This window comes from Lolium rigidum, chromosome 2 (genome assembly GCF_022539505.1).
Source record: "Lolium rigidum isolate FL_2022 chromosome 2, APGP_CSIRO_Lrig_0.1, whole genome shotgun sequence".
NCBI classification, from domain to species: domain Eukaryota; kingdom Viridiplantae; phylum Streptophyta; class Magnoliopsida; order Poales; family Poaceae; genus Lolium; species Lolium rigidum.
This window is the reverse complement of record NC_061509.1, coordinates 40973305-40984323: the sequence shown is the minus strand read 5'-3', so window position 1 is coordinate 40984323 and position 11019 is coordinate 40973305. Positions and strand designations below refer to the sequence as shown.

At 45.7% G+C, this 11019-nt stretch overlaps 1 protein-coding gene and 1 long non-coding RNA gene across 2 annotated transcripts; one reads left to right on the top strand and one right to left on the bottom strand.

The window, feature by feature from the left end:
* Positions 1 to 1566: 1566 nt before the first annotated feature.
* On the bottom strand, positions 1567 to 4411 carry LOC124689573 (mediator of RNA polymerase II transcription subunit 15a-like). Its single transcript, XM_047223084.1, has 5 exons — positions 4290 to 4411; positions 3517 to 3628; positions 2727 to 2835; positions 2474 to 2544; positions 1567 to 1895 (listed from the first exon to the last, which is right to left on the bottom strand). Exons 1-5 carry the CDS (start codon positions 4409 to 4411, stop codon positions 1611 to 1613), a joined length of 699 nt encoding a protein of 232 aa, XP_047079040.1. The 3' UTR covers positions 1567 to 1610.
* A 2925-nt stretch (positions 4412 to 7336) lies between these two features.
* LOC124691632 lies at positions 7337 to 9851 on the top strand. Its single transcript, XR_006999039.1, has 3 exons — positions 7337 to 8868; positions 9099 to 9179; positions 9408 to 9851. It is a non-coding gene; the product is annotated as an uncharacterized LOC124691632 (long non-coding RNA).
* Positions 9852 to 11019: the final 1168 nt, after the last annotated feature.

The following is an 11019-nucleotide window of genomic DNA, read 5'->3' as shown; positions in this document are numbered from 1 at the left end:
CGGGAGGCACACGGAAGGTCGCACCAGCGGGAGCCGCCGTCGGTCGCCGCCTTCGCCGCGTCTAGGCGGCCATGCCACCGCGAGGAGCCGGCCGAGGGCCACGGCCATCTTACGAGGACCAGCGCCGGGGTCGGCGTCGCCTCTGCGCTCGTGGGGGCAAGGTCGAGGACCGCTGCCGCGGGTGTGCGACGTGAGAGTTCGCCCCGAAGCGAGCCGAGGAGGGCCAGTGCGAAGACGCCGGCGGAGACGACTAAGCTTCGCCGCCCGTATTTCGTCCGTTCCTCTTCTCAATCTCTCATGTTGCTCTCGGTAGAGGCAGTGCTGATAACGTGTTTGAGAAAGAATGATTGAGAGAAATCGAATGCATTATTGATCATAGAATCTGGGGTATTTATACCCAGTTTACAGACGCCAAACATGTCGGTTACAAGCTTTGTGTCTCTTCGGGACAGGCGCAATGACAGTTTACCAAAGGTAGCGTTTGGACAAAGCAAAAGTCTAACTGTTAATAGTTAGCTTAAGTAGTATGCTAACTGTAAGTTAGCCTAAGTCTAAAGCGAAGTGCTAACTATTCCTAACAGAGATGTCCACTATTGATAGGTCTGGGTCTGCAATTTTTGAAGCCCTTATCACTTCTTCAGCCATGATTATCCCAGCTATACCCGATGTGGGGGTTAGAGAACTCATAGCAACCACCTGCTGGTATATATGGTGGCAAAAAAGACAAATAGCCCATGATGAACCGGTCTCTTCACCGGGGAGATCGGCTCTTTCTATCTTGTCCATTACTACAAACTACTCTAGAGCAAGTAAGAAAAATCCATGCATCAAACAGGACGACTAGGAAAAACCTATGGAGGGACATACAAAACTGAATGTGGATGCGTCATTTTATGTGGAGTCTTCCACTTGGACGCCCATTCAGCTGAGGCTAGGGCACTTGGCGAAGAACTCCTGCTCATTGGCCAGGTAGGATGAACCAGGCTAATCGTCAATAGTGATTGCAGGGATGTTATCGAACAATGCAAGATGGCGGTAATTCCATTGGAGCGGTGGCAGCTATTTATGAGGAGTGTACTTTTATTTTCTAGAGATTTTGCCCATGTTGTTTTTTCTCATTGTGCTAGGGATGCCAACAAAGTAGCCCATACTTTGGCATATAAGGTAGAGGGACCCTAGTCAGTTTGGCTGGAGGATCCGCCAAATTTATTTCTGGGCTTCTTACAAACGATGTAACTATTTTTGATAGTCAATAAAGTTGGCACGGTGTCTTTCCCTAAAAAAAGCCTCTATGTCGTACTTACATGTCCAATAATGCAATTCATGATATTTTCTAAAATTAAGCACGTAGTTAATCGAGTCTACTCGACATTTTCAACTTGGATTCGACATTACTTGCATGGAATCAGCATTAAGATTTGCACCTTTTTGATGTGTGGGGACACTCAAGTTTGTTGTTAGATGCTGGATACCAGCTGTGCTAGAGGACTGTAATCCAGTGCTCATGCTCGATAAACTTGCTTGAGGATTAGTATGACTATAACGCTGCTGCAAACTCTGGGAAGGCTGTTGTTGCTGCAAAATGATAGAATTAGGAGCTTGTTGTCCTGCTATACTTGTGGTTGCACTGGCTTCCTTCTTAGTGAATTCAAGATATGGACGATCTGTTTCTCGTATTGAGGAAGTTTGTCCCTCAGAGCAGGTTGGACAGCACTCTTGCTAATATGCAGAATTTGCAGTATACGCTCCAACACTATCTTAAAGATCTTCATTCTTTCATACTGCTCAGATTGCCTTTGGAGTGGTATGGTGCTTTCAACATACTGTAGCTTCACAGAGATCTTATTGAACAATTCACTGAGTTCTGCAAAGTATATTCCCTTCAAGCCCTTAATCTGTCGAGAACCAGCACCAGACACACATGAATTTGGTGCAGAAACTATATAGATGCAAACAGAACAATTAATAGACCATGGTTTGTCATTAAGTCAGCAAATATGGCACTGGCAAGATATTTCAAGTACCTATTGGAAGCATACAAATCTAAAACAAAATTAGAACCTATGATGCCCATTAAATAAATTACTTTAATATAAAGAATGCTAAATGCCTTGTGGCTTTACTAAATCCAGATAATAATACATTGTATAGATGTATGCTCCATAGCCCACATTCATAGCTGTAGTGCATCTACAACCCAGACTCTTGTGTTTCTGTATGAAATTCTGGTTCAGTTCCAGATTGAGTTTGTTGGTACACAGACCAAAAGAAGAAAGAATGGGCAACACGAAGCGCAAAAGTAAAAGGCCCCAACATCCAACATGGCATGCTGTTTCATCTTCTAACAATCTACCAACATGAATTTAGATCATGGCAATCTCAACCTCTTCCTTCTAGGGGCCACTGTCTATGAAATTTAGGAGGTTCTAAGAAAGGAAGCGATGAAAAGGGTTATACCAATATCATGTCTTACCATTTGATATACCTCCTCTTGCCAATCACCTACACCTGCGTGGCCTGTTTGAGCAATATTGTTCTCAGATGCTGCATAAAAAAACAAGTTTGTCGAAGAATACATGATACAATGATAAGCCAATAAATAACAAGCTACAAGTACATTGTAGGATGGCAATAAAGCACATAATCTCAGCACTTGATACAATAAAAAATTGTCATCAAAGCTAAGATGATAAAATGTGCAGCACTCAGTTTACTGTACAATATACCTTGACCAGGGTTGTTTTGATTTGGAATCACATGAGCATTTCCAGGAGCCTGTTCTGTCCTTGTCTCCATAGAGAGCATTTTCAGAGAGATCTCCCGCCAATAATAAGACTGAGTGATACAAAGACAACAAAGTAAAGTTTATACCAAATTACTAATAGAGTACTAGTTGCTTGCAATCTACAGTTCTGGTGTGATTAGCAGTTTAGCACTTGAAGGCGCTTCAGCTTTTAATTTCGAAACATAACCATACAAAGGGTTATCTAAGCAGAATGACATGTTCCTCGAGTAAGCGATATGAACAGAAAATCCAAATTAAGTTATTGACAGTGAGTCGGGAAACAAAAAAAAAAAAGTGTTTTGCCATAAATAAGCCAGATGGCCAGAAATTCCAAATGGAGATAGTGATATGGTACACCGGATCCAGATAAATGATTGTACACCATCACGTATCCCATGGACTTGGGTGGCATACAAACATGAATTGGAAGAGTTAACAGGCTGAAGCAACTCAATGTGCCACACTACAACGTTCAACATCACAGCAGAGTTTCGGTCTATCATTCATGTAACAATAACAAAGAATACTAAAACATACTAGCTTATTAACTTACCGTTCCCTCTGATCCATAATAAGTTTCGTGGTTTTGGGAGGGAGTATTTGACTATTTGTATGTAAACTAAGTGTGAAAAATGCTAAAACATCTGGGATGTGCCAATGGTTTGGGTTGGGCGTTGGCACACCTGTGGCCCTAGTTCAAGTCACGGCGCAACAGATGTGCTCCAGATTACCTGGTTGGTAGCTGCGGTATAGATCTCCTCTTCGAATCGCACAGCGTCTCTTTGAAGTTCGGACAACCCCACTGGCCCTGATACTGGCGGATGCTTCTTTAGAGTTTCCACTCTGCATATGTACAACGCACAATGTAAATAAACTTGCTAAATGCACGTGCCGACGTGCGTTGCTACGGATGCACATCGTCAGACCATTGTTGTTGTGTTCCATGACACACCATCAACATATAAAAACTCTTGGCCAAGACTTGTCTCAACTAGAATTAATAAGACCGTTTGCGAGGGAGCACTGCGTTGGGACAGATTTGGAGCCGGTTGATGAGGAGGATTTTGTCTGGTCTCCCAAGAGACATAAAGGATTTGCGTTAAAGTTATCTCACATGGACGGAGACAGGAGATATATAAACCTCAGCAACATGGGTTTCAGTCGCTAATACAGTAAAGATCGGGGATGCATTGCTTCTAACGGTATGTGTGCAGTAAAGTATGCAGGAACTTGTGCCGAAATTTGTCAGTATTAGGTTGGATATACAAGCTGATTAGTGAATCCTCAGCAGGCAAAGAATCGACAACGAACAGGTTGCTTCCTTATTAACATGGGTTAGATCAAAGCTGTATCGATCAGATCGATCGTGTGACAAAATTGGTCCGAAAACACGCATGCAGGAAATAATTCATCGTTTATTTCCTACTGACGGAGACGGAGTGTCGATCGAATGAATATGATCCGAGGGGCATGGAAGCAAATCAAATCAGTTTAGAGCCCATACATCCTACTGACGATCCTGCTGCGCGTCTCGGGCTGGAGGTGGGCGCGCCAGTCGGGGGAGTTGGGGTTGACGCCGGCGGGGAGGTTGCACCCCTGCATGGGCAGCCAGTCGTCGGTGTCCATGGCGCTAGTCCCCTGTATACTGGTTAGGTCTCGAGGCCTCGAGGGGATGGAGGTGGAAGGTGTTCCGGTGGACCGTGGTTGACTTGACCTAATAATAACTTCTTTTTTTTGCGAAACTTGACCGAATAAATCGTCTCTCGCCTGGGTGAGGTGATGGCCCGTTCAACTGGAACTAGTACTACGATCGATCGCATCTATCTCTACTACTTAGAGCATCTCCAACAGAGGCTGTAAACTAGGCGCGCGCTAAAAAAACTGCCAATATACAGCGCTAAACGCGTTTTTGCGCCCTCCAGCAGACGCTGTAAAATAGGTCGCGCTGTAAATATTTTAGTGCGCGCGGTAGTTTGCGCTATCCAAAGCGGCATATCTAGTGCGCCGGCTACCGCGCGCTGTAAGCTGGAACCGCTCGCGCGAAAAAGAAACTGCTCTGCTCTGCCGACCGCCGCATCGCGAGTTCCACCGGCCGCCGTGCTGCAAGCTTCGCCGGCCGCCTCCCACCGAGCTCCGCCGGCCGTCGCCCCGCGAGCTCCGTCGGCCGCCTCCCTGCGAGCTCCACCGGCCGCCGTGCTGCGAGCTCCGTCGGCCGCCGTGCGAGCTCCGTCGGCCGCCGTGTTGCGAGCTCCGCCGGCCTCCCTGCAAGCTCCGCCGGCCGCCGCCCTGCGAGCTCCGTCGACCGCCGCCCTGCGAGCTCCGTCGGCCCCCCTGCGAGCTCCGCCGGCCGCCGCGCTACGAGCTCCGTTGGCCGCCGCGCTGCGAGCTCCGCCGGCCGCGCACGCAGGCACGGACTCGATTTCGATTGTTGTGGCTAGCTAGACTCGATTCGGCCGCGCGCGGACTCAATTGATGTGGCCGCGCACGCACGCACGAACTAATTTCGGCCGGCCGCACATGGAGATTCGATTGCTAGCTTGCTAGCTATATCAATTTCTAGCTACATGGATAATGCACAGTAATTTAGTTGAATTTTTCAGATTTATTTGTAGCCTGTTTGATCTTGTTTGTTCTATGAATGTTGAAGAAACTTGTTTGTGGAGCTCTATTTTACAGCCTCTGGTGAAGGGTTGTTTTTCGGCTTCGTGGTTGCGCTGTAAAATAGAGCCTCTGGCGAAGCACGCGTCGGCGCCGCGCGCTATATCCGAATCGAGCGCGCTGCAAACGACTTTTACAGCGCCAAATTTTAGAGCCTCTGTTGGAGATGCTCTTAAAAAGACTAAACTGGTTCCTTGTTCTGCCCAACCAACGATACGTCAAACACTTTCGTCGTCATCGTCGTACTTCCGTTTCGCACCTGGGCCTGGGCCGCTTCCGCCCAACCTCTCATCCTCACATAGGCGCAGCGCGACTTGGTCACGTAGGGTTTCTCGAACCCACGGACGCCGCCGCCTCCCCCTAGCAGCATCAGCGCGTGCCGTCGCCCGCCTCAATCGCTCCACCACGCGCATTGCCACTTGCCTCAAACGCTCCACTACACGCGTGGCCGCCGCCGGCCTCATTCGCTACCCCACGTGCGCGACCACCGCCGGCCTCATTCGCTTCCCCACGTGCGTGGCCGCCGCCGGCCACAATCGCTTCAGCACGCGTGCGGCCGCTGCCGTCCTCATTCGCTTCCTGATGTGCGCAGTGGCCGCCGACCACAATCGCTCCACCATGCGTGTGGCCATACGTGTGAGATGCCTTCCCCGACTAAGCCCTAGCAGTAGGTGCGGGAGGCCGTCCGAGGTGGCCGGTGCCGCGAGGAACGACGCCATCGGCAGCCCCTTCGCATCCTCAGTCTACGCCAATCTCGCCGCGGAGGCCGAGCGCAATATCCGACTTGCCGCTGACTGGCTCCACATGGACATCATGGTACGATCCATCCACTCCTGTCTCCGCATTTATATTTCCTTAACACGCCCAATCAATCCTCGAGAGAAGCAGTACCCGATGCCGGTTACGATTTACACGCCCACTGCTGTGGTAGCTTGAATCAACTACCGCTGTGAGTGGTAGGGATAATATAGGATTGAACTACTGACTTAGAAGAGTAGATATGGTCTTTTATTTTTTGCACACAACTATGGCTTGCAGAACATTGATAATCCAATAACATCGGAATTGACTGTCTTATGGAGGACTACTTTCTGCTACTGAAACTCTCAAGGTTCATATGAACGTCGTTATTCTATCATGTTTATTCTCTAAAATATTATATTGGTTCAATATGGAATTCTGAACGTTTTCGTGTTTTTCTTGTAGAATTGATGAATGCAGGACTACAGAAGACAGCCGGTCTGCCAACAACATCCCAGAACACACTGGCATTCTGTTTCATGCCCGATCTCACCGGTTGGTGCATGCCCAATCATCACATTTTTGGCTTACAGAAGTAATTCTTATGAGGAACGTACATAACTAATTCTAAGTTCATTAGACTTTTTGGTCACTAGGTGCTTATTCCTGCCTTTAATTCTATTGCTGTAGTAGTATAGATTGGTACAGAAAGGTTAGGAAATGGAATAAGGTTGGTGCATTGCAGTGGGTGTGTGTATGTAAATTTTGGTCATATGCTTTTTACCAGTGCTCAAGCTGAATAAAGGACATTGGCTCCTTCTGCTACTGCCATGGCCCCAGGCTGATGAGCACCAGCCTGATGAGCACGTGAACTTGACTGCCCCTGTGTCTAGGGCTTCGACCGTCTTCTTTTAGCCACGCGATGTTCTGAAGTCCATCCATACATCAAGCATTTGTCTTAAATCTGCTTTCAGTTCTGGCAAACGTACCGACCTGAGTGAGGCTATGTGTACTAAAATTTTCTGTTGTTCATATGTTGAAATCAGATATCGGTTGATTTGCTAATTCTTCTCTAGATACGTACCCCCCTCACCACCAAGACACAATTGGAAAAACTGAAATTTTCCAATCTAACATTCAGAACCCTAAATCTAACCATTAGGTCTCTCCATTTACAGTTAGTTTGTAACTTGCTGAATGTGAGGCCATGTATATTGCAGATACCACAAGGGATGGAACTATAGAAAGATGAGTTAGTTTTGGATTGCATGATGCACTACTGGTGGCCGTCTTAACAAATCAAGTAGCCTGGAAGATAAAATAAATATTAATTCTTTCGAAATATTATTAGCTCGGTTGCATTTTTAACGAGTGACAATGTAGACTGTCTCATTTTATTTTCCTTGCTTCTGCATTTTAATGTGTTCAGCGTTATTGTTGCCACCGCAGGTGATTTTTTTAAACTTGTATCGCTCTCAACATCATACTGATCACTACACTTCTGCACTGCAGTACCTGAGAAAAATATCCATGTTTAAAAACCATGTCTTCCTCATCTACGATGTACTTCTCTAATCAGATGTCCCTGAAGATTGATTGTTGTGTAGATAGTTTACTAACATCTATGAACCAGTGTTCTGGTGCCTTCAAACTGAAGTGGAATCTGTTGTTGGCAGGTGCATGTTGGCATTGGTGTATGCATTCTTCCTAACTGGTGGAGTATATAACTTCAAGGGATGTAGTTCAAATATATTATTGGATTAATGCAGAAGACATTCATAAATCATGCGGCGTTGTCGAAGTGATGTTTCTGATGCTTGAAGAACTACTCCCTGGGTGAGGGTCCCCTATCCATTCCAGTGGAGCTCGTGCATTTCATTGCAAAACAGTAGTTTTTGTCAGCGGATTATCAAAGCAGATATCCTTTGTCTCGAATAAACGAACTAACACTCACTGGTACTTCTGCAACTTTCATCATATCATGCTTCTTCATTGCTTGTCAATTTAAGCCCTCCAACGCGAGTTGTTAGCAGAGGGATTGGCCTCCAGGGGACTTCTGCTTTTATTGCCGGACTATTGGGTACAAGAACAAGATCGACGACATTAACAGAGAACATCCAAACTCCCTTATTACAATGGGCATGCCCAACAAGTTGGTTGTATCATCAATATGTCGTCATCCATGTGTTCACAAACTAAAGGTGGTTTTCCTCTATTGATTCAGGCAACCTAGAAAAGGATCTTAAGCTCACTCATGATCCATTGCTCATGTACTTATGGTGTTTGCTCTGAACAAGTACTGAACTGCAGACGATGCGCAGCAGGCGACGGCGCTAGGGCCGAGACGGCGACCGAGACTGAGCAGAGCGGCAGCGCTGGAGGCGGGGATGCGTGAGTTGGAGGAGGCCCTTCGTGTGGAGGGCAATGCCAGGCGGTGGTCCAAAACGGCGGCAGATGGTGAGGAGCACCCGATACGGAAGAATCAGTTTTCAATTGTTGATGTCCAGGACAATTTTGAGAAGCTTTCAATGTACAAGGGACTTTCTGCAAAATGTAAATTACACTACCGCTCCGACAAGTTCCGCGGGACGGAGGGAGTACAATGGATTGAGGACCCCGGTTGAAGCGTTGGAGATTCGATGTGATAGGCTGATTAATTGATGGTAGAGTAGCTCAGTACCCAGGTTGCCTCCTTTCCTTTTATCTCCTTGTTTTTTAGTTCTGGCACAAGCTATTTGATCTTGCTGATGTTTCTGCATCTCGGTCGTGTTTTATTTTTAACATCTTCTATTGTATCCATAACTAACAATTCTTGCTGATGTTTGTTCTGGTATAAGCTATTTTCATTGAAACTGTATTTGAATTTAGGCAGCCAAGGAAATACATGTCATCTGAGTTTGTCATTTTGGAGCAGATGTTTGCCGATCGCATGCGAATGCAGTCGTTTTTGCTTGTCTGGCGGATAGTGAGGGTGAAATGCATCTAGATCCAACACGTGAGTTGTATTGTTCTGTTTCTTCTCCTCTGAGGAAAGTTGGTTTCTTTCTCATGTATTGATTGAGTGCTGGTTCTGCATTATCCAATTGTAAATCCAACTTCATTGACTGTTTGTAGCCTTTTTTCAATTCTGCTGCACAATGTCTTACCTTATATTTACCCATTGTATGACTTGATATAGGTCACTCATTTGACAATTACAATCTAACTTTGCAATCCACAACAGGCTATAGTGAGGTACTCCTACAAATAGTGGTTAGAAGGTGCGGTATGTCCATTTAATTTCTTACTGCACTACTGAAAAAATTGACTGCCTACAGTGTAAGTTCCCAATATTTTATCTTGCCTTAGTTGCCAAAATATATTTGTTTTGCTCTGATTGTAATAAAGAGGTGGGTACCATTTGTATCTCTAGATTAGTTGCTTTGTTCCTTTCTACAAGTAGTTAAATATTTGTGTTACAGCACATTGTTGTGTTAGATCTTGACAAGATAATACCAACAGAGAGAAAATGCTGGGCTGGTACAGATCTACACATGAACATGAGTAACTTTTGATTTTGATGCTACATTGTGGCTATGTTGTGATGTAGTTTATTGAAATGAATGCACATCACAGTTATTCTCCACGCGCAATAAGTGCTAATGATTTTCTATACTTGCAGAGAGGGTGACAATGTTGCGCAGTCGTGTGGTAGCAAAACAGCGAAAGAGGTGAAGCTAAACTGCTGGCGGGAAAGGAGAAGGGTGACAGATGCAACCTTTCCATGCCTTGGTACTTTGGAGCACTGTGTTTTATGTGAGAGAGTGAGTGATGGAGGGAGAGTTGTGAAAAGTCTCTTTGTGTTAGGAAAAAGTGTAATACACAGAGTGTAATCTGGTTGATCAACAATTAAACATGGAGGGTTTGCCACAACTCTCGATGTCATGTTACCCATATGGATTTGTAACTCCATTTATGAATAGGTCTAAAATATAATTAACATGAAAAAATTATGAAACATATCAAAAGTAACCTTTGAAATGCTGATTAGTAGTATGTTCCTTCATATACCACTAACAACTTTTTGTGCATTATTTTACACACGTCGGTTGAGAAAAAGTTCTGCGCATGCACATTTAACAATACATCGTTGAAATGACAATTATGACGACCCAGAACACAGGTGTGGAACTTATAACGCGGAAGAGTAATAAGAAGACGGAAGAGTAATAAGAAGACGTAAAATTGGAGCTACACAGATGCACAACAATGCTAATATTGATATTGTGTTCGATATTATCATGTTGTAGTATATTATAATATTCTTATTTTTTTAATTATTTTAACGAGTTGTGAATTATATGTGTGCATTGAGAAATAAAATTTTAGGGTCCGTGGCAACACACGGGCAATTTTCATACTGAGTTATGAATTATATATGTGCATTGAGAAATAAAATTTTAAGACCCGTAGCAACGCACGGGCATTTGTACTAGTTCCTAAAAAAGTGCGATAGCTTCAGGTAGAATTTGCTTCCTTTAGAGCATAAAAAAGTCCGATATAGCGCGCGCGGGAGGGAATGAGGCGCTCCAGCAGGCGCGGTAAACGGCGCGGCGCTGTAAAATTTTTAGGGCGCGCGGCGTTTTGCACAAACCGGAGCGGCATATCTGGCGCGTCGGCTACAGCGCGAAAAATTCCCCGCGCTGAAACTTCCTCTTCCGCGTCGCCGCCCGAGCGCCCAGTCCGTCGTCTCCGCGCGCCGCCGGCGATCCCGACGATGGACGACCCCTCCGGCAACCCACCGACCCCTCCCTACTCTGTCCCACCCTCCGCCGCCGCCACTTCCGCCGCGCCAC

Coding starts and splice junctions, on each gene's coding strand:
- LOC124689573 (XM_047223084.1), bottom strand. CDS start 4,411: ATGGACACCGACGACTGGCTGCCCATGCAGGGGTGCAACCTCCCCGCC. Junction 2,836..3,516: donor ATACCGCAGCTACCAACCAG/GTAATCTGGAGC, acceptor TGTATCACTCAG/TCTTATTATTGGCGGGAGAT. Junction 1,896..2,473: donor AAGAGGAGGTATATCAAATG/GTAAGACATGAT, acceptor GGTTCTCGACAG/ATTAAGGGCTTGAAGGGAAT.